The sequence below is a fragment of the Lampris incognitus genome, chromosome 11 (assembly GCF_029633865.1).
Source record: "Lampris incognitus isolate fLamInc1 chromosome 11, fLamInc1.hap2, whole genome shotgun sequence".
Lineage (NCBI taxonomy): Eukaryota > Metazoa > Chordata > Actinopteri > Lampriformes > Lampridae > Lampris > Lampris incognitus.
Window position 1 is genome coordinate 10,471,206 of NC_079221.1, and position 24,150 is coordinate 10,495,355.

The 24,150-nt window shown below is 44.7% G+C and overlaps 2 protein-coding genes across 2 annotated transcripts; both read left to right on the forward strand.

Moving 5' to 3' along the window:
- otc (ornithine transcarbamylase) lies at positions 1–13,322 on the forward strand. The gene is made up of 10 exons (XM_056289639.1): positions 1–137; positions 283–421; positions 526–607; positions 1,491–1,578; positions 9,529–9,682; positions 9,811–9,933; positions 10,212–10,265; positions 11,305–11,454; positions 11,822–11,959; positions 12,904–13,322. Exons 1-10 carry the CDS (start codon positions 61–63, stop codon positions 12,961–12,963), a joined length of 1,065 nt encoding a protein of 354 aa, XP_056145614.1. The 5' UTR covers positions 1–60; the 3' UTR covers positions 12,964–13,322.
- Positions 13,323–15,358: 2,036 nt separating this feature from the next.
- On the forward strand, positions 15,359–20,628 carry gpr161a (G protein-coupled receptor 161a). Its single transcript, XM_056289864.1, has 5 exons — positions 15,359–15,702; positions 17,335–18,056; positions 18,203–18,310; positions 18,808–18,933; positions 20,357–20,628. Exons 1-5 carry the CDS (start codon positions 15,359–15,361, stop codon positions 20,626–20,628), a joined length of 1,572 nt encoding a protein of 523 aa, XP_056145839.1.
- Positions 20,629–24,150: the final 3,522 nt, after the last annotated feature.

A 24,150-nucleotide genomic window follows, 5' to 3' on the forward strand; every position in this document is an offset into this window, starting at 1 on the left:
GACTTTCTGACGAAATAAGAAGACGACGTTGCAAACAACAGCTGCAAACCCAAAGCTGCGATGTCAAACAAATTGTTGGCTGCAAACAATCCCCTTTTCAGATGTTTGAAAACTCTGCGAGTCTTTCGGGGGATCAGGTAAGAGACTGCAGCCGGCAACCGCTCGCGTAACATGCAGACGGAGGACAGGTCTTCCCTTTTCTTGTCTGTCCAGTCACATGTTGAAGAGGTTATGAGGAGTCAGGAGAAATTGTTAAGTTGTCTTTTGAAATGTATTTTTCAGTACCGGGGCAGCGTGCCTAAATTCAGTGAATTTAAAGGGCCGCAGTTTTCTCACACTGAAAGACTTCAATTCACATGAAATCAAGAGTCTCCTGTGGGCTTCAGCGGATCTGAAACATCGGATCAAGTATGAAAAGCAGGTAGAAAAGTCAGATGTGTTCAATTGGCCTGTTAACACGGGGGGGGGGTATTTAATTGTCTCTGATCTGGGATCAGTTGAGATAACTGTCATTTCTATTTTCAGTACCTTCCTCTTCTTCAAGGGAAGTCGATTGCCATGATATTTGAGAAGAGGAGCACCAGAACCAGAATGTCCACCGAAACAGGTCTGTACACGTTGGCTCTGCATGCATGTAGTCTATCTATCTATCTATCTATCTATCTATCTATCTATCTATCTATCTATCTATCTATCTATCTGTCTATCTGTCTGTCTGTCTGTCTGTCAGTGATGAGGATGTTTGATTAGATGGATAGATAGATAGATAGATTATTGTCCTCAGAAAGGAAATTCTCTTTCACAGTTGGTTCAAGTATTGTATATATAGAAACTGACAGACGCACGACCCGGTAAGTCAGACATGACGCTGTAATACAGTAATACATATGAATTAAGAGAGACATTACACAGTACAGACTGACATTACACCGAAATAAGGTGGTGTTGGTTTGGTATTACTGAGGGGTGGATGTGCTTGTCGAGGTCATGGATAGCAGAGAGGACAAAGCTATATCTTCAGTTTAGATCACTCACTGGTGTCCGGCTGTTATCAAAGTCCTTGTCAGTATTGAATCATTCAAGTCTGCGGAGCATATGAGCTGCACATTGATGCGTTAAGTATTCTGATGTACATGCATAAGTGTAAGTACTTCGGATGAGTGTGCTTTATGTCGTGGAAATGGACAGTGCCTCTGTGTTCACCGGCCAAAAGGTCAGTGTTGAACAGGACACAATTAAAGTGCTGAAAGGCCACTTTTACTGTCTCTCTGAAAAGGACTGCTCTGCCTATGGATATCCCTCTCCTCTCTCCGTTTTCTGCTTAATTTTCCACATCAACACCTACAATAATAATAATAATAATCATTACATTTATATACGTATATAACTGCTGATAATTACCCAGTCATGTAATTATTTTGTTAGCTGTGAAGGTTTTTCACATTTGTCAAGGAAAATGTGGTTATTTGCATGTGTGGCTTTCCTTGCAGGTTTTGCTCTGCTGGGTGGGCACCCATGTTTCCTCACACCCCAGGACATCCACCTAGGTGTTAATGAGAGCTATAAAGACACAGCCAGGTGAGATTACGTTTACTTTTACTTGTCTCTTATACAGTGCCCATTGGGAGTTGGCCTCATGTTGTGTTGTAAAGATCAAGTCAGTAGCTAATGGCTTTTTGGCTGTTTGCTTTTAAATTTATTTTAAATGTTTACGCATGCAGGAAAAGTTGAATGAGGGTTTATGATAATTTTCATAGAGACAGCATGCTTCTCACTCACACTGTTCTCCACATTCACACCTGGAAGCTTCTCCCTAACTACAACCACACTCTTAAGTCCCTATTGACACCTGATAGGATCAAATCAGTGTCAGGATATGATATCTAGATAATCGACAATTCAGTCTTGCCAATTGCATCGTGGTGAGGACTGGGGAAAAAGTGTGTGGATGTGTTTTGGGGGGGTGAGGTACAGGAGGCATTTTTGTAGTCGAGTCACTAAACCTCAAGGTCGAGTCTCGAGTCCCCAGTGTTCGAATCCGAGTCCCCAAAGAAGAGTCCAAGTCGAGTCCGAGTCAAGTCCCCATTACCTGAGTCAATCCGAGTCATCAAGGTTGAGTTTGAGTCGAGTTCCAAGATGGGCTCCAGTGCTCCACTCTGGCACCGTAAAAAAGCTGACATACAAGCGGGTCCGCAGGGGTGTGGCAGTCTAAGCATCGGCTTTGTGTCGATGCAGTTGCCCACTGGGGACCGGGGTTCGTGCCTCGGTCTCATCAGATCCGACTATGGCCGGACTCGATGAAGCAGCGATCATTGGTAACACTGTCTTCGGGAGGGGGGCGGAGTCGGCTTGTGTTCATCACATGAATGCGTCTCTGGGTGTGTCGGAAAAAGCAGCGGTTCGGCCCGGAGTCGCCTTGTCACGAAAGTGGGGAGGCGTCTCCTTCCAGACTGCCGGCTGGAGAGATGCAGTTGGCGAACACATGCAGTACGAGAGTGGGTGTTTGAATTAAAATAGGGAGCGATTGGCCACTAAATTGGGAGAAAAAGGGAAAAATCAGAAATAAATTTAAAGAAAAAAGCTGACATACAAATAAAAAAGGTCTACAATAAACAAACGTGACACAGCTGTCACCATTTCAAAGGGAGTTTATTTACTTTGTGACACAATAACCAAACAAATGCACTCACATGTGTGTGCGCGCGCACACACACACACACACACAAACTAACAAAAACAAAAAAACAGTCTTTATCAATTAACAAGTCCGAGTCCTCATCTCCAACTTCCGAGTCCGAATGCAGTCAGTGCTCGAGTCCAAGTCCGAGTCATCAGTGCTCAAGTCCAAGTCGAGTCACGAGTCCTGAAAATCAGGACTCTAGTCAGACTCGAGTCCGAGTCCTGGACTCGAGTACAACAACACTGGCAGGAGGCAGTGGACCAGTAGATTCTCGGCTACATCACAGCATGCTGGTGGGAGCAGTGGCATGTGGATGAGCAGGGCTTGGTAGATTTCCATCATCCCGCTATGACAAAGCCCAGGGTAAAGACAGGCGCTGACTGGTCCAAGAGGAGGCGAGAGCTGGGATCGAGGAGCTGCATTCAAGTCAGATGGTGGGGATGCGACAGTAAGGCGCATGGATAAGATGTGAACAGGTGACATATTGCAATATCTCTTGGTCCGAGCTGTGGCAGGCTGAGCCTTTCTGTATCAAGTTCCTGATTCATTCAGTTTATGACATCCTACCCAGCCCATCCAGTCTCTTCTGCTGGGGCAAGGTTGACACATCAGCATGTCCCTTGTGCCTCAGAAAAATAACACTTCAGCCCATCTTTAGCTGTTGCCCAAAAGCAGTGGGTGAAGGTTGCTATCGCTCGTGCCATGACCAAGTGCTAAAGGTGATAGCTGAGACCGTCTGTAATGCCATGGACCAGAGCAACTGTCTCCGGTCGGCAAGGCAGGCAGTCACCTATGCCAAAGCTGGAGAGAAGCCCTAGTCAAAGGTGTCTGCAGGATTCTTTGGAACAGCACCCGACTGGCAAATGAAGGCAGACCTGAAGAAACAGCTCCAATTCCCGGAAATCATCATGGAGACCACCTTGAGACCAAACATTGTGCTGTTCTCTGAGACATGAAAACAGGTGGTCATGCTGGAGCTCACAGTTCCCTGGGAGGAGCGCATGGAGGACGCCAATGTGAGGAAGCATGCTAAGTAAAAAAGGAAAGCCGTCAGAACCACTACAGAGGCAGCAGAGAAGGCCTCTAGATGGCTGTGGATAAAAAGGAGCAGTCCGTGGTCACATGCTACTTGGACACAACCCAGGACTTGATCACTTCCAGCTTACATGAGTGAGGGTGTCCCGAAACACCTGATGACCACAGGTTCCATCACTGTCCAAGTCCATCAGTAGATGTACGTTGCAACCATATGCATTCTTATTGTGTGCACTGTATCTGCTTTGTGTTTGCATCTCATTCTTTGTGTGCACTATGCACACTATGGAAAATGCCAACTATGTTTACTGTTCAAAAACAGGTAAAAAAAACGGACCCCATTATACCTGGTGTAAATGGGGTCTTGTAGGCCAATGAGCAGAGATACAGAAGCGGCTGGAGTTACCGCTGCATTGTGGGTGTTTCTCATTGTCGTGGTAATACTATACAAGACTACTCATTTGTCTAAACACAGAGGATTCTGAGATAAAGTTCCTCGCAGTACTATCAAACTTTATTCATGCTTGCAAGCATGGCACACATAAGCATATTAAAAGAGTGTGCATCCTTCCCTGAGAGCGCCCCTACTCTATAGTAAGCAGGTGCACCCCCCCCCCCCGTGAGTGGTGACTCTAAGGCTGTTGTTCTTTCTTTTCCTCCTTATCTAAGTCTCCATCTATACATTCAGTGTGGATGCAGTTGCACAGCTTCCCTTCTCTCTACTTTTGCTCTATTTTGAACTCCTGCTTCCAGCTGTTATCTGCTCGGCAGCCGCTTGCAGCGATTGTCTGTGGTTGTCTGCCCCCCCCCCCCCACTGCTGAGGTGTTGCTATCTGATAAAGCACAGAGAGTCCTTCCTGTTGACCTGGTCACATCATGTCAAGGCAATGTTGTGTTTTTCCAATGATCTTTCCCCCCTTTGAGCTTTTTGTGCTCACTTTCTGTAAGAAAAATACATTAAAAGACATCCAAACATATCAAATCCTGCACAGAAAGGACATTAGTTTCCTGTCATCTGCACATTTGACAATTTGCCAGTGTTTAAGGTGAAGGGCAGTGGATGAGAATGTAATGGGGTTGTTACAGTATTGTCATCTTGTGGAAAATCAAATACCCATAAAATGGGACCAACAATCACAATAGTCATCATTGCAAGCCAACACATCGTTCCCCTGAGACCACACCCCATTCTCCTAAAAGGATGCCAGGGCCTGCTCTCAGACGATGGCCTCATTACTACAATGACTTTAATTTGATTCCTCCTTTTCCATTGTTGCTACTGCCTGCGGACAGCGTTGAGCCTTGCCACTGCCACTACCTGCTGCTGGCATCAATCCTATTCCTGGGATCGTTTACCTCTTGTCCTCTGTGGGTGGAGTGGGTCTTGCACCACTGTCCTCCATCCTTAGACCCTCAGTGTCTTCCTGGAGGCTTGGAGCCCATCTGCAATGGTTGGTGTGGATCAACATGGCCCTCTCAGCGATCTTTACCACTGTTGGAGTTGTTAGGAGCACCTGGTATGGTCTGGTCCTTAACCGAGATCCAGTCCTCCAGTTGCAGATCATGGTGCTGACCCTCCTGAGGTTGTGGTAATTCTGCTGCTGCCCTTGGGTGAACTGAGCGCATCACTTTGTTTAATTGTACCTAGTATGTAATCATGGTGTCATCCAAGAGATCAGCATTCGGCATCTCCTTTGCAGGTGGAGGCCTGTTATCATGGGTCTCCCTGTGAGGATCTCGTACAGAGATAACCCAGATTTTGATCTTACCCTGGTTCTCATAGCCATTAACACTAACGGTAACACCTCCACCCAACCCTCTCTCTGCACAACATTTCAAAAGTTTATTTTTCAGAGACCATCCTCCCTCTGGGTCCTCAGGTGGGCGTAGAGGCCGATCCTGGATCTGCATAGTGGGACGATGCCATGACAGCTTTTTACATGGAGTGGCTGATGTGCCTGCAGCCACCACACGGTCCTTGGCAGGGGGTGGATACCAAGCAGTGTCCAGGTCACAATGTCACATGATGCTATCACTGCCTTCTTTGCTGCTGCTACAGCATGTAGACAAAGTGGTTGACCTTGTGCCACCTCATCTAGCTTTGCTGAGAAATATGCCACCAGCCTCTGCATCTCTCCATGCCCCTGTAGTAACACTGAAGTCAGGTAGCCCAGCTTTTCATCCTCAGTCTACGTGAATGAGCTGGTTACGTCTGGTAGCCCTAATGTCAGAGCAATGGTCAGCTGTTGTTTTAATTCAACGAAGGTTTCTTCAGCCTGTGGTGTCCAGTGAACCTCATCCTGTGGTTTCAAATTATGGCCAAGTGTGATATTCGGCAATGGTCCCTCATAGTAGGCATAGCCTAGTATCCATGGTCTGCTATACCCAGTCGTGCCTAAGAATGACATGTCTGTCTCTTAGTTTGGGTTTTGGAATATCCAATGTTGCTTTCATGCGATTTGTGCTCAGGCGCTTACCATTCTGGGATTTTACATGACTCAAGAATGTCATCTGTTTCTGCACAAACTGTAATTTGGATAGGCTAGCCTTGTGGCCTTGTTCTGCAAGAAATTTTAGCAGTGCCACCATGTCGTTTTTGCATGCGTGCATCCTCATTCGGTGAACAAGTCATCAGATCATCTACATACTGAACCAATTAACCTCATCCTGTGGTTTCAAATTATGGCCATGTTTTATATTCAGTAATGGTACCTTTATAGTAGGCATAGTCTGGTATCCATGTCTGCAATAGCCAGTCATGCCTAAGAATGACATCATCTGTCGCTTAGTTTTGGGTTTTGGAATATCCAATGTTGTTTTCACTTGATTTGTACTCAGGCGCTTACCATTCTGGGATTTTACATGACCCAAGAATGTCATCTCTGTCTGCACAAACTGTAATTTGGATAGGCTAGCCTTGTGGTCTTGTTCTATAAGGAATTTCAGCTGTGGTACCATGTCGTTTTTGCATGCTTCCTCATCTGGTGAACAAATCATCATACTGAACCAATTAACCTCATCCTGGGGTTGCCAATTATGGCCATGTTTGATATTCAGCAGTGGTACCTCATAATAGGCATAGTCTGGTATCCATGTTTTCAATAATACCCAGTCATGCCTAAGAATGACATCATCTGTTGCTTAGTTTTGGGTTTTGGAATATCCAATATCGCTGTCGTGCGATTTTTACTCAGGTGCTTACCATTCTGGGATATTACATGACCCTAGAATGTCATCTCTGTCTGCACAAACTGTAAGTTGGATAGGGTAGCTTCATGGCCTTGTTCTGCGAGGACTTTTAGCAGTGCCACCGTGTCCTTTTTGCATACATCAGGGGTCCCCAATTACTGTTCATAGCGGGCCACTTTTAGGGCCACTTTTAAAACCACGGGCCACTCAACCTCCAGCAGCATGTTGTTCGTTAGTTTGTTTCGGTGTCGATACGTTGCAGGTATTATAATTTAAACAGAGATTTTTCATCTATTTTTCGATATATTACCAGTCTTACTTTTACTAAGAAATTAATATTTTTTTTTGGGGGGGGGGTAGGGAAATAAAAAAATTCTTCTGGCATTTCTCCAAAAATTCTCGGGGACCATAAATCAACCCGTCATGGGCCGGACGTGGCCCCGCGGGCCGCCTATTGGGGACCCCTGGCATACATCCTCATTTGGTGAACAAAATCATCAGATCATCTACATACTGAACCAATGTACTTCCTTCAGGCAAAACTGTCTTTTCCTGCTATCCTGCTGAGTACACTGATGGTGAGTCAACAAACCCCCGAGTCATTATTGTGAATGTGTAAGATTTCCCTTGAAATGAAAATGCAAACCAGAACTGAGAGTCTGGTTGTAAGAGTACACTGAAAAATGCAATAGCAACATCAACCACGGAGAAGGAACCTGAGTCAAAATTGTGTGTGGGTTTGCTACATTTGGAGCCCTAATGCACACCAAATGCTTGCAGGTCCTGTGCAAAATGCCACTCCATGGTCTGTCCCTCTGTCTGACCTTCTTGCTGTGAGGCAGCAGTGCTAACCTGTGAGCCACTGGTATGTGGGGTTCTGAGCCATAAACACATCAGTACCTGGCAGTAACCTCAGATGATAGACGTAATGCCAATGTGCACCTTTCTTTGTCCCAATACATCACCTTACTTGTCACTTTCCTGTGCTCTCTTGAACCATATTTCCTCAAACTCTTCATCTGTCTCTGATGCCACATGCACTGCACAATGTAGATCTGCTGGTGACATGAACGAGCCTGCTAATAGCGCTAGCTGAGCTTCCTTCACTAATTCCCTGGAGATTGAACAGGGACCATGCGCAGATAAGTCAGTCCCATTGATATATGTATAGAGTTGGGTCTGTCCATAATTTGATCATTTGCATTGCTTTGGTGTTTTCCTGCTCTATAGCAACCCCCTTATTAGAACAGGTCAGCTTCAATCCCAATGCACACATCAGATCTCCTCTCCCTAGTAGATTCACTGGACACATGTCTGATAGTGTGAAAGAGTGCTTGAATTTCTGGCCAAATGGTGACATTATTGTCACCCCCGCCCCAAGGGTGCTGATGTATCTGCCACTCATTTTTACTGGCTCAGTGAATTCTTCCTTTCTCAGCATTGAAAGTGTTGCACCTGAATCAACCAGGAAGGAGCAATCTTTTCCCTGTATTGTTAGTTAGCTTTGGGAGGTGCTCTGTTATCTCATTTGATACCTGATTGACTTGTGTGTTCACTAGATCGTCTGTTGCCGTCCACCTCTGCCGCCCAGCATGCCTTATCCCCCGCCCAGTGGTGATAGTCTGCTGCCATTGGTGCGCCACCTCTGTCACGTCCTCCCTGCTTGGCCCCTCTGGAGCTGGGTGCTCCCGGTAGACAGTCTCTGTGCCAACGGTCTGTCGCCCCGCAGTTCCAGCATCCCTCTGTCACTTGTATGCTGACACCACCTCTTGTCATTTGCCCTCTGTCCCTGCCTCTTCCTTGGCTATGTCCTCAGCCAGTGCCTTGAGCCTGGAATACTTGGAGCTGGGCCATCTGGAGTTTTGCAGCTCACTTTTCTTGTTTGGCTCTGTTCTTTTCAACAGAGCTGGTTGCCACCTTTTCTGCATGAACGGCGTAATCTCTTATTTGGTCCAACCTGCTGGTTTCCCAGCCAACACCATGTTTCTTGACATAATGAATGATTTCTTCTTGGAAACCGTCAAGTGCACACACCCTCAGCTTTTGTTCACAATTTGAATCGTCATTTGGATTTTGTGGCCTCGTCATGCCAGAGTTTTCATGGGGCATCTTTTCTAGGTGCACCGGATGGTCTGCAACTGTCTCTCCGTGTTGTTGTTTACGGCTTCTTACCACATTTTTCATGACACTCGTTCACTTTCTGTGCCCAGATTTTTTTATCTTCAGCAAATCAGGGATTTGATCTGGTGTCCAACCCTTTTCCGGCATTTGCAGCCTCTGATAAAGTTTAGACCCCAGATTGCCCCTAAACATTCGAAGTGCATCTCTCTCAGCCTCAGAGCTGGTGAATTAGTCCCTGCTTTTACACTGCGTCTCATTTTATTGGCTTAGTTTTCTTGGTGTTTGAATGACTTTAATTATTTTGCATCGTGTCCATTTGTCATTGTGCATTTTGATTTTTCATTTTATTCAGTTTTTATGCGCCCTACATTGTTTTGCTGTGATGAAGATAGTGCTGTGACATTGAAAAGTGCTCTTTAAATTATTTTTGTTGGTGTTGTTGGTGTTGTTAATGTTGTTGTTGTTGTTATTGTGGTGGTGGTGGTATTGTCATACTACCACAGGGTTCTCTCAGGACTCTGTGACATTGTCTTGGCACGGGTGTATAGCCACTCCACGCAGGAGGAGCTGGATAAAGAGGCCTCCATCCCCATCATTAATGGCTTGTCTGATCTGTACCACCCAATCCAGATCCTGGCTGACTTCCTCACCTTACAGGTGAAGCTATCCCAGACAAAACATTCCCCAGGGCTACAGCTTTGCACCGTGATGCCCTCGAGTTTTTCATCAGTGCTTTTTGTGCATTGAATGAAATGAAGCCGTTTTCTAAATCTCTTTCCTTGCAGGAGCATTATGGATCGCTCAGCGGACTAACGGTGAGCTGGATCGGAGATGGGAACAACGTCCTCCACTCTTTCATGATGACCGCGGCCAAACTGGGGGTACACCTTAAGATCGCCACACCCAAGGTTTAGTTCTGTTTACAATATGCTTCACACTTGCCCGTTTTCATTTGTTTTGTGTCTGTCTGTATATCCACCCCTCACTGTCTCTCCCTTGCTGCCTCTTGCTAATACTTTCCAGAGTTTCCCAGTTTGCTGGTAGAAATGCGAATAGGTAATACTTTAGCGTTTGAGCTCCCTAGTTACCTCTTATGTGACCAGAGTTATTGGGGCAAAACAACTCGTGGTAATCTGTTGTGATGTAAGTCAATGATGATAACCCCATGTTCTCTCTTCATTCTCAGGGTTATGAGCCAAAAGATAGTGTAATTCAGGAGGCACAGAGACTCTCCAAACAGGTGAAATCCTCAACATATAAAGTCATTATGCACCAACTGCTTCTAATCTAATGGGCTCTCTACCAATAGATCAGAGCTTTTTTCTCTTTTTTTAAATTTTTTTTATAAAAACATTCTTGTGTTTTGCTTGGTTTGAAATCTTTGAATTGTTGGTAAGCAACTCTTTACACCCCAGGTGGATTTTTTCGCCCCTGAAAATCCCTCTTGCAACGAATCCTTGCATTTTAATTAATCCTATTTTCCTATGACCACCTTTGCAATGTCACCTAGTCTATTTTGATCTTGAAAAAAATCATGAGTAAAGGGTGTCCGGGTGGCGTGGCGGTCTATTCCGTTGGAAGCATGTGCACCCAGAGGCGTGAGGGAGTTGGTTTGCTGAAGCGCGGAGACATGCTTCCCGAAGGAGGGGAGTACTGTAACGATCACGGATGAATAGACTCGCTGGCCCTTGGCTAATGAGTCGGACCCTTTAGTCAACCGGTTAACGTTGTCGCCTGTGGCTGCGGTGGTTCCCGGGCTGCCCCCCCGAACTTGCTGCATTGGTCTATTCGTAACACGGGGATCGCCGGTTCGAATCCTCATGTTACCTCCTCTGGTCAGTCAAGACGCCTGTTCAGGGGGGGAGGGGGAACTGGGGGGAATAGCGTGATCCTCCCACGTGCTACGTCCCCCTGGCGAAACTCCTCACTGTCAGGTGAAAAGAAGTGGCTGGTGACTCCACATGTATTGGAGGAGATATGTGGTAGTCTGCAGCCCTCTCCAGATCGGCAGAGTGGGTGGAGCAGCGACCGAGACAGCTCGGAAGAGTGGGGTAATTGGCCAGATACAACTGGGGAGAAAAAGGGGAAAGAAAAAAAAAACAACTAAAAAATCACGAGTAGACCAGATTATTCTAATGTGTTGTTACTTCAGACATTGACAGTATTTACCCAACATGTAGTTGCTTTTTTGTTGTATCTGTTGCATCAGCTCCAAGGAAATGCTCATTTATTAAACTGCCTGTTATCGCTAATGTGTTGGTCATATTGCTTTGTCTCAGCATGGGACTCAGTTGCTTCTGACCTCTGACCCAATGGAGGCGGCCCGTGGCAGTGACGTCTTGGTCACAGATACCTGGGTCAGCATGGGCCAGGAGGAAGAGAAGAAGAAAAGGCTGAAGGACTTCCATGGTTACCAGATTACCATGAAGGTAAACACATTGACGACTGTGTTTTTCTACCATGGTCTAAAGAGGGTCTTAGCTAAAGTAAGCGTTGTTTTGATTCAAACATGGAATCCTGATGTTAGTCGGATTATTTAATGGCTAGACATGTAAACACCTTTAATCATATTGTCGCTGTCAATCAGTTTTTGCAACACTCAAACACTTCCTGTCGTCTACTGAGTGACAGCATGACGACAACTGGATGGACGTGCACTCGTCTGGCGTTGGCCAAGTTATTGTTAAGAAGAATGAGCCAAAAGATAGAATTCTCTTTTTTAAGGGGCAAACTGGAAGACTGTTGTCATGCTTTATAGTTTGTCCCCCATCGTGACTTCCTGTGTGTCCACAACAGACAGGAAGTGTGGCCAACCCAGACTGGACCTTCCTGCACTGTCTTCCCCGGAAACAGGAAGAGGTGGATGACGAGGTGTTCTACTCTAACCGTTCCCTCGTCTTCCCCGAGGCCGAGAACAGAAAGTGGACCATTATGGTGAGCCACCTATAGGCGACAAAATCATCATAGATGTACCTTTTGTATGCTAATAAAACTGGTTTCAATTCAATTCAAAATACTACTTGTTCCTCAAGAGGCAATTTGAAGCAAGCAAGTTTACAATCAAGTACACATATACAATTCATTCACACATATTTTAAAAAAAAGTGGTTTCTGATTTCTAACTCAGTCAGTTAATCTTTATTTATATAGCACATTTTGTACATGGAAATGCTATCTATCTATCTATCTATCCATCTATCTATCTATATAAAACTTTGTTAAAAAAACACTCAACGGTAGGGAAAGTGCTCAACAAATGAGCAAAATAATCCAGTGAGTCAAGTAAATTCTTTATGAAACAATTGCCATAAGCAATCATCAGCTGTCAGTGAAGCTACTCAGGTTCTTCCCCGAGTAACTTTATTGACAGCTGATGATTGCTTATGGCATGAAACAGGCTTTTACTGTCTCATAAAGAATTTACTTGACTCACTGGATTATATATATATATATGATGCAATGATAATAGATAAAAATTCAAAATACATAAAGATATATGTAGACTAAAAAAGCTTTCTTGAGTAGCCATATAAAGCATAAAATATATACATAAAAGGGTGACTATGAACTCTGGTTAGGGGAATGAGGGAATGAGGTTAGGGGATTGGAGTTTGGGTTGACCTAGGTTGGATATGAGCCCTGTTTAAGTTAGCGGCTATTTGTGGGGGTGAGGTAAGGGGCCGTGCGAACAACAGAAAAGAAAAACATTTGGAAATGTATATAGAAAAAGTAATAATAAAAGAATATACATTAACAATATACAATATTTACAATAAATTAATTATGGGTGAAAGCAAACCCTAGTTTTTCACAACTCTGCAGTTTTATTCGATGTGTTTATGTGCTACATAAGCACAACTCTTTTTTTGTGTCCGTAGGGTCTGATGGTTTCTCTGCTGACTGACTTCACTCCACAGATTCCAATGCTGAAGTTTTGACTGTGAAATCTTACCCTCGCTTTTAAGTGCCAAGTGCTTTGTGACCTTCTTGAGCAAATGTATAGTGTTTTCTAGGACGAATGATCCTTCTGTGTGGGTGAAATAAATGTTTTGTCCAAAATTGTAAATTTTAAGTGTACTTGCAATCTCATTTTACTCGGCACATCCTGGACTCGATGCTGGATTCGATGATGCTGCTCGGCTGATGCTACCCTTATATCACATGCATTGTTTTCAAGTTTTTTTTGCCAAAACAGATAAAAACCAATCATCTCGTCACAATCCAGAATGACTACTAAATTCTATTTGACCATATAGACAAAATGAGAAATGATCATATGTATAAATATTATATAATAAAATAATTACATATGTCTGCGTGAGTCATTTATGATTACATATATATACATGAATCACAGTGGTCCCGATTTTCTAATCTCCGAAATTAATAGTTTAGTTTTTCTTTGCAATGCTGGGAACGACAGTATTCATTGCTGAGGCGGAAGTGCTGTGGGAAGTGCGCCACCAAGTGGACGGAGACTATCCCCGCCCCCCTTTTCTCTGAATGGCTGTATGGAAGTGACGTCATTGTGCGCGAAGCTTTAATCTCCTTGGGTGGTCCGGAGGCTGCAAGCGACACCGCTTCATTCATAACGCACACCAATCCTAGTCTGGAAATATAAATAAAAAGAAAGTATTAAATATCATAACAAGTGACCGCCACACGTATTACCCGAACCATGACGGCACACTGAGCGTGTATTAGAAACATCACCGGGCTGCTTTTGAATTATTTCAGTGTTTCAATCAAATCTATTGCACGCGTCACGCAATGCAACGCGCTTTACGTTAAGCGAAGGTGGCGAGAGAAGAAACGAGACAGAATGAAAACACCTGGCCGCCCAGTGGGTAACGAGACGTCTCCTCCACCTGGGTTCAGAGATCGTGATTAGATGTGTTATAGTCAGACGTTACAGTGAAAATGCACAGGATACAAACCACAACACAGACCTGCCAGGGAGCTAACTACCTGCCGCGAAGACGGAAAGTAATGCCGAAACTAATCCAGACCACACACGCATACACACGCACGCATACACACGCACGCACACGCACGCACGCACGCACGCACACACACGCATACACACGCAGGGGGAGAGTTAAAGTTGGGGTGGGAGGACGCCATTGCACCCAAAGTCTGGTCCGTCCGCATTTTCTACCCAAGATGGCAAAAAGGGTTAACGGAGTTGTTGGAAGATCGCCGCGTTGTTTTCCGCACTTCACCGAATAAGTAAAATGTAAAAAAAAAAAAAACCCACATTTCGAGGGAAGAATGTGGAGAAACAACGCAGCTGCAGCGCCGGTAAGAATACAGGATTATTTTATTATTATTTTTTTGGTGGGTTTTTTTTTTAAGGACAATGGAGAAAGTTCATGCTAAGCTATGCTAAGCTAACTAGCGAGTTGACCCGACGTACTTTTTTTTTTTTTTTTTACGCTTTCAGGTTCTTATAAGAACGTACAGCGTTTAGCTCCGCCGCTGAACTGACTGGGGGCAAGTGTAGAATATAACTTAGATAACGTGTCTCTTATCCCAGACACACTTTGGTGCTGTTTTCTACTCGCTGCACTTTGCGTCCCCGCGGATGCTGGGCACGTCTCCGCCGCTGCCAGTCAAACTAGCGTCAACTGGGGCGGCGGATGGATGTTCGGACGCGGCGGTCTGTGATGGAAGGCAGTTTTCAAACCCCGCTGCCCTGCACAAGGCAGCGGCAGATCGGCTTCCACCGGGTCCGTGTGAGCTGTGATTTCCATGAAGCAGCCAATAACAAACCCGAGTCATCATGTCATATAGGTGTCTATGAAGCGCACTTAATAAATGTACTGTGTATAGAGTAGTTAATAATAACAGCATTATATAATCCCCAGTGCTTTGAGTGGATTCCCAGTTCCTGTGTTCCTGTGCAGCTGGTGATATTGTCAAAAGCAAATATCACCATATTCTGGATAGGACATCTTATCAGTACTGTAACAATATGTTGAGGTTAAGTAATGGCGCTTTTGTAAGATATTTTTTATGCACAAGGTTGAATTGATCATTCCTGATGTGACTATGATGTTGATACATTGCCCAGCTGTGCTTCAGCATGGCACTGATACTCGCAAACGTTAGTTCGATTCCCTCTGGGGCCAGTCAGACTGTAGTGTCACGCAGGTGTTCCATAGTACAGCACTTTGTGTCCTCAAACTAGAAAAGTGCTGTAAAAATCAGTCATGTAACGTGGGTGTAACACCCCAGTAAAACATTGTTTTTCCAGCTATATGTCCTGTTTCTCTTTCCTCCCCATCAGTCTCCCACAATGCATTCGCCCCACCGGAGACCCCATATCTCACCATGAATAGCAGCCGTAACTGCACGGCCCTGGGCCATGGCGAGGGTCCGGCAGTTTTGGAGTCCGTCTCGATTGTGACCATCACGCTCCTGGCCTGCCTCGGGAACCTCTTGATTGTGGTAACCCTTTATCGGAGGCCTTACCTGCTAACACCCAGCAACAAGTTTGTGTTCAGCCTCACACTGTCCAACCTGCTGCTGTCCGTATTGGTGTTGCCTTTTGTGGCCGTGAGCTCAGCAAAGAGGGAGTGGGTGTTCGGCGTGGTGTGGTGTAACTTCACTGCCTTGCTCTATCTGCTCATCAGCTCTGCAAGCATGCTCACTCTGGGGGCTATTGCCATCGACAGGTCAGTACCACACTGCACAGGTAATAATTATAGTCATATGCATTGGACTTAACCTTTTCAAGGAAGAGGGGATCAGCTAAGTGCACGTTTAATGTCACTAAAGTGGAAATATACACTAAAATTGAATAACATGTTTGATTTAACCCTAAAATTTAATTCTGAAAATGGCCTTTTTTTGTTTTTGTTTTGGTATTCCTGTTATTTTACACAGTTCAACCTTGACATACTCTCTGCAAATTATAAAGACAAGGAAGCCTGCAAGCTGCACCATAAACCAACAACCCATAAAATGACTGTGCTTGCAGTATTTGAGCCTGTGAAGTGTTCTGGTTTTTTTTTTTTTTTCAGAGTAATGCTTGTAACCATGAAATAACAATGTGCTCATATGCCTGTAAAATCACACTGGACACTGTCCAGTTTCTGTGATATATGATATTCATATTGCTAATAGAGTTGATCTAGAATTACTCTCTATCCTTTTATTAGAGCCTAGAGACCCAAAAGATAGACTGTTTGAATCCCTGGACCAATTTAGCTCAAACTCCCTTTCCTTGTGCCTTTTGAGCAATGCATTTATCCCCCAGCTGCCTCTGCAGACCTGCATGCTTGTAACCATGAAATAACAATGTGCTCGTATGCCAGTAAAATCATCCTGGATACAATACATGATATTCATTTTGCTAATAGAGTCGATCTAGAATTACTCTATCTCTCCTTTCATTAGAGCCTAGAGAAACGACGCTTGACCCAAAAGATACTGTTTGAATCCCTGGACCAGTTTAGATCAAACTCCCTTTCCTTGTGCCTTTTCAGCAAGGCATTTATCCCCCAGCTGCCTCTGCAGACCTGCTCTGTAGTCACTAGTATGCTGCTGTACATCGGGCAGTTCACAAGTGTTGAATGTGTGTTACCCCTCCTTCCCACTACAGCTACCTTCCCCCAGCTGCTGCTGTGAATACGTGTTTGTAGTCAACTTTACTGGTTAAAAAGGGGTTGGAGGTTCTTGTTTTGAGCTTAGAGCTGTGCTCACAAATCGCTGCTTAATTGTCTGGATTCTGTTTTTTTTTCAGTTGAATTTCAGGTTGTTTTTTTTTTAAATAATCCACATGCTCCAGTGATTTGGAGATTTACCCAATTCACGGGACAAGCATGATATTGGTTTACTAGCACTGAATGTCAACAAAAATGATTGCACCTTTCATTCAGTCATTACTTTGCTCATGTTGTTTGCAGGAAGTAAAAAAATGCTCACGGTTTGCACATAATCAGCTTATCTGATTATGAGTTGGCCTGTAATTCCCAAGTTTGAAAACTTGGGAATTACAGGCCAACTCCATAGCTTGTGTACTGTGCCATGAAAGAGCAACATTTACAGAGTTTATGGAGGGGTTGTTATAGGGTGGTTGGAAGTAACGTTGAATGCTACTTTTGTTTTAGTTGTTATCCCCTGCGAGAGGGATCACAAGCGGCTATGAAACGTACTCTCTAAGTCCATATGTCACCATGCAGCACACAGTATTTACTGTTCTACCACTAGTGTCATAATTTTTTTATACCTACCTCTGGGGGTACAAGATTACAGAGCTTGCTTTTCCTCTACTCCAACACAGTGCTTTGTTTTCACTCCAACAGGTATTATGCAGTTCTCTACCCTATGATCTACCCAATGAAGATCACAGGAAACCGGGCGGTTGTGGTCATCGCCTATGTTTGGCTGCACTCCCTGGTGGGCTGCCTGCCCCCTCTGTTTGGCTGGTCCTCCTTTGAGTTTGATTGCTTCAAGTGGACCTGTGTTGCGTCCTGGCACCGTGAACCGGGGTATACGGCTTTCTGGGTCACCTGGTGCAGCCTCCCGCCGTTCATCGCCATGCTGGCCTGTTACGGCGTCATTTTCCGCGTGGCTCGCATGAAAGCCCGGAAGGTTCACTGCGGGACGGTGGTGGTGGCTCAGGATGACTCCGGGGCTGCCCAGAGGAACGGACGCAAGAACTCCAGCACCTCCACATCCTCTAACAGCAGCCGACGGAGCCTGGTGTATGCGGGGAGCCAGTGCAAGGCCTTCATCACCATACTGGTGGTGATTGGCACCTTCCTCGTGACCTGGGGGCCATACGTGTGGGTGGTGTGCACCGAGGCATTGCGGGGCCGGGGGGGTGTGTCTCAGGGGGTGGAGACTCTGGTGGCCTGGCTGTCCTTCTGCAGTGCGGTGTGCCATCCGCTCATCTATGGTCTGTGGAATAAGACAGTTAGGAAGGAGCTACTGGGGATATGCTTTGGAGATCGCTACTACAGAGAGTCCTTCGCCACACGCCAAAGGACGTCCCGGCTCTTCAGCATCTCCAACAGAATAACAGGTGAGGCATGTCATTTTGTGTGAGACTCAAGTTTGTATTGGAATGGACGCATTTCTTTTTATCTGTCTCAGTGTTTATAATGGGATTATGAACGAAGGACAGTTTGCTGTAAAATGGTCATCGATGAACCTGTTGTGTCCCTGCAGATTTGGGTATGTCCCCACACCTGACAGCCATGCTGGCTGGTGGAGGGCAGCTGGTGGCCTCTGGGAGCAGTACTGGAGACACTGGCTTCAGTTTCACTCAGGACTCATGTAAGTGTTGCACACAAGGCTTGCTTGGAGAAAAATGGCACCCAACCTTGCAGTTTTAACAGTCTAATCTGTTGTGAAATTATAAATAACATGGGAATAATTGTATTAACAGTTAAATACTTGGTCTTAATTGGAGATAAGCTGATTCACACTGAAACCTGTGAGGGTGTCTTTGCTGGTATTTGGTGTTAAATATTCTCTTGCATCATACCCTTACCGCTTTAGTAGAGTCAACCTCACATTCCAATTATATAGCTTATGTCTTTGTTGCTGGACAGGTATAAGGGCATGTAATAATGCCCTTATGTGTAATACCATCAAATGACTGATAGTGAATGCCACTGGTGTATTCTGTTGATGGACTCAAAAAAAAAAAAAAAAACGAACAACATGGAGATATTTCGTAGCCGTTTTGTTCTGCAAATGTTCTCTATAAACTGCTCCTACCGTTTTATTTTCATTAACTAACCCACCTTTCTGGTTTGTGTTCCTCACAGGTACAGATGTGATGCTGCTGGAGAACTTCTCCACTGACAGCTCCTCCCATCCCCACTGCCATGGCAATGCAGCCGGCAAGAGGCGGAGCTCTGTTACCTTTGAAGACCAGGTGGAGCAAGCCAAAGGTATGTGTTACTTCCTGACAGAGGGTAGCGCTGTCTCTGACCCTGGGTTATCAGCACCTGGTCAGCAGGGTGATAGGTGTGCTGTGAACATTTACAGATGTTATTGATAATTTAGGATAAAAACTATGGAATAGAATTTAAATGAGAGTAATGTTCACTGTTATGTGTTGAACTGTGGTGTTTCTACAACTGATGACACATTTATAGAGCTGAAGCAATCATTGAGCAACACAAAATTAATTATAATTTGGTAATCAATTAATAAATTATCAAGTAAAAATAAAAACCATTTGTAGGTTTCAAGTCATAAATGCTAGTATTGCCTTTCTCCAATCAGTATCCTTATAAAATGAATACTTTTGGGGTGTTTTGGCTTCTGGTCGGACACTTCCTGTCACAATTCGTGTTCCTCCGTACTTACACCTGCTATTTTGAGTGCAGAAGTGCGTTCACACTGACAATCATGGCAACATGCAGTGCACTATGAGTACCCGGATGATGCACTCATAATGGTCAAAAAGTTGAGTGTGAAACGCCGGACACTTCTCACCCTTAATGGTCGCCATCTCAGCTACATAGCGGAAGCGCGGGGGACTGTCCTATTTTCAAACTTGTGAAAATGGCGGCTGAGGAAGCCGCAGCCGTTGCAGTTTTTTTTCCCTCAATTGTTTCCGACCTTTTTTTCCCCGATTTATTTATTGCAAAATAGAACAATGATAAACATCAATAGACATATACGCCAAGGGTTAAGAGTTTTTGAGTCTCTGTGGTTTGTAGAGTGCTGAATAGTTAAGCAGTTATGATTGCTATGGTGAACACCACACTACACAAATATGTTACACTTTTTTATTTTTCACAATTGTAACCGGGCGGAGCATTACCGCCAGTATTTAACCACGATTGTCACCCCCCCGTGTATTTTCCGTGTCGCGTGAAATGGGGCACGCACAAACAAGTAAAAGCACGTTCATTTTTAATAAAATTGATTTGAATAGAAGTCAAGTGAGCAAACAAGCCGGCAGATATTTTGGCAGGTGACAGTTGCGGTAAAATGTTGGTGATAATGTTCTGCCCGATTGCAATTCGCCATTAAAAAGAAAAGAAGAAGCAGTCAAATGCTGCGGTCATCATTTCTGGTAAGTGCACAATGGCCCTGTTGAAATTCACACACTATACAAGTACGTATCAGAATACTTGACTCATCCCTGAGGGGAAATTGGGTAATTGGATATATAGTGTACACATTGTACTACATGGAAGTGTACTAACAGAAGTATCCGAAATGAGACAGTGCAAGTAAACAGTCAAGACCTCACTTTGGGCTCTAATTGCAAAAAATAATAATCAATAGATAAATCAATGATGAAAATAATTAATTGCGGCCCTAATTATTCCTCATGTACTTTTTCCTCCTTGGCAGAAGGCACCTCCCAATCCACTGTCCAAGTGCAAGCAGAGATACATAAGTCTCTGGACTCATTTGCCTCCTGCCTAGCGAAGGCTATAGAGAATGATGCCAAGCTCACCCTCTTTGGGGACGGGATGGCCTTGCCGGGGGGGACGTTTACGACCAGGGCAACTCCAAGACCCAGATACCTGGATGGGCAGAGACTGAGGCTGGAGAGTATCGATGAAGGGATAGTCAAAGACGACAGATATGAAGAGGACCATGTTACAGAGGACGTAAAACCCTGAATGCGGGAGGTTGGTCAAGATATTGGGCATTGTGTAGACGTCCTTACAAACCGCTTTCTAAAAACTCCCATGCCATACACCCGCTAAAACAACACTTTACTACAGTTAACTTCTTCGAGCCACCAGTCTGCCGTGTCTGTGTGGTTTCTCATCAGATCAGTATTCCATACTTGAAAAAGGTCGTTTCTTTGAAATGGCAAAAGGTTCATTTTCATTCTACCAAGTCGGACCAAGCGTACGCCTTAAGAGTGCTTTGCTGGCAGTTGTATGTATTAATGTAATCCAATAGGAAGCCTTAACTACTGTAATTTATACAGTCCAATGTTTAAACAATCGCTGTTTACGCCTATACGTGTATCGTGATTTTTGTCCTCAGAATTAGTGTGAACATGTGCCTCATCTTAACAGAATCTGTTAGCCAATACTTGTAAGCATTAGTCAGGTACTTGCAGTAATTATGTATCAGCTGGATAAGAGCTTTAATCTGTAAATACCTTTTTATATATCAGAAGTATTAGAACAAGGCACTAAAGAGGTTCCTAACGTTTCATGTAATTATATTCAAGTTTTGATCGTGGACGTGTGATTGCACTTGGACATGCAGTATGAACTGAAATAATGGTGTGATCATCCTCGTCAGTCTTGTTGATTTACATTGTAAAGTGAATCTTACAATGTAAATTTTACTTTGTCCTTAACGGAGGAAGTATCTGGGCAGTGTTGTAGTCCAGTTAAGAGTCAGACTAAGTTGGGTAGGACTGTGTCTTCTGGAGTAAGAGATTAAATAGGTGTTTAAAACCCTCTAAATTACCATAATGGCATAAGCCCACGGTTTTTTGTTTTTTTTCTCATTTAAATTATGTACACGCTTGAAATACCAGTTTATCTTTGGGAATGATTTTAGGTGATTGCTGAGGACCAAAGATGAGGACAAGTTGGGTGTATTGTCAAGACTCGGGACAGGTCTTTAACTACAACACTGCCCATTACTTTCCCTGGACCAATTCTGTCCACCACTAAGTCTATAAATACCAGTACCACTGTTATGGAAGAAACACTGAACATACATTTTGCTCTTGTTATGCATTTATATATAGCTGTGTGTGTGTGTGTGTGTGTAGACACACTGATAAGCCAAAACATTATGACCACTTACAGGTGACCAGAATAACGATAATCTCGGAACAATCAGTTCTCGTAGTCAATGTGTTGGATGCAGGAGAAATGGGCAGGAGTAAAGACCTGAGCGACTTTGATAAGGGCCAAATTGTTACGGCTAGACAACTGGGTCAGAGCATCTCTGAGATGGCAAGGCTTGTGGGGTGCTCCCGGTCAGCAGTGGTGAATACCTAGTGGTCCGAGGATGGACAAACCAAAACCTGGCAACAGGGTGTTGGGCGCCCAAGGCTCATCGATGCGCGAAGGCAACAAAGGCTATCCCATCTGGTCCGAACCGACAGAAGGACTACTTTGGCACAAGTCACAGAGAATTTTAATGATGGTTATGGGAGGAAGATGTCACAACACACAGTGCATCGCACCCTGATGGGTATGAGGCTGCATAGCCACAGACCAGTCAGAGTGCCCATGATGACCCCTGCTCACCGTTGGAAGTGCCTACAATGGGCACGCGAGTGTTGGAACTGGACTTTGGAGCAGTGGAAGAAGATCGCCTGGTCCGATGAGTCCCGTTTTCTTTTAGATCATGTGGCTGGCCATGTACATTGTTTACCTGGGGAAGTGATCGCACCAGGATGCACTGTGGGAAGATGACAAGCCAGTGGAGGGAGTGTGATACTCTGGGCAATGCTCTGCTGGTATCACACTGGACCAATTCTGTCCACCACATTATACTTTTCCTAAACTGCTCGTTCCCTGCTTTCTTCTTTCTCCTGGGATGTGAATCACTTGGTGGGAAAGTGGGCAGGTAGTAGTAGTAGGACATTGTGATAGCACCAGGATGCTATCACAAGTGATAGCACCAGGATGCACTGTGGGAAGACGACAAGCCGGTGGAGGGAGTGTGATACCCTGGGTCTGGCCATAAATGTGGACGTCCATTTGACACGTGCCACCTACCTAAACATCGTGCAGACCAGATACACCCCTTCATGGCATTGGCATTCCCTGATGGCAGTGGCCTCTTTCAGCAGGCTCACACTGCACACATTGTTCAGGAATGGTTTGAGGAACATGATGAAGTGTTCAAGGTGTTGCCCTGGCATCCAAATTCTCCACGTCTCAATCTGATTGAGCATCTGTGGGATGTGCTGGACTGACAAGTCCGATCCACAGCGGATCCGCCTCGCAACTTACAGGACTTGAAGGATATGCTGCTAATGTTTTGGTGCCAGATACCACAGGACACCTTCAGGGGTCTTGTAGAGTCCATGGGTCGGAGGGTCAGCGTTGTTTTGACGGCACACCGAGAACCAACAGCATATTAGGCGGGTGGTCATAATGTTTTGGCTCATAAGTGCGTATTTATGTGTGTGTGGGTGTGCGTGTGTCTTATCGACTTTTAGCTGATTATGGTGACTTGGTCTTACCTCATTGTTGAATTTTCATATGATGTGTGTTTTTGTATGGTACTACTTTGTAGGAGGAGCAGTACGCCACCTGAATGGTTTTATACACATTTGATTCCCCTTACAACTTTGAATACAAATGTTTTTATTAAGGATTTTATATTAAAGCTTTATTAGTTTTTTTTTTTACATATCGAATAATATTGGGTGAGAGCTCTTTATTCCTTCCTTCCTCAGCAGACTTCTGAAAACTGGCAGTTTGTTGAAAGTCTGAATTATACTTTTCCTAAACTGCTGGTTTCCTGCTTCTTTCTCCTGGGACGTGAATCACTTGGTGGGAAGGTGGGCAGGGAGTAGTAATTGGACATTGTGTTAAAGAGGACATTGCTGCTTTTTGGGGTTTTCCCTTTCCTTTACGGTCTGTGAATGTTCTCATTCATCCAGGTCATGGTTATCCAAAGGAGTTGAATCAAGTGCAACTGGACTTGGTATATATCCGTGAAGACGTTTCGCCTCTCATCCAAGAGGCTTCCTCAGTTCGTGCCTTTCTGACTAGACCAAGCTAATCTGACTGCCTGGTGATGAGACTCAGAATTGATCCTCTTTGGAGTCGTTGTCAGAGCTATAGATGTCCATGGCTCTTTGTGTTCCGATGTTTACCAACGCCCGTCGCTAACAGAGCCATAGAGATGAGTGGCTCTTTTGTGTATCCTCCAAAGAGGATAAATTCTGAGTCTCAACACCAGCCAGTCAGACTAGCTTGATCTAGTAAGAAAGGCACGAACTGAGGAAGCCTCTTGGATGAGAGGCGAAACGTCTTCACGGATATATACCAAGTCCGGCTGCACTTGATTCAACTCCTTTGGATGGATCCCTTTCCTTTAGTGTGTTATACCGCCAAGAGGTGCATGTAAAACATCTGCAGTATCAGAGGAGGCATGTGGTAGTCTGCAGCCCTCCCAGATCGGCACAAGGGGTGGAGCAGCAACTGGGA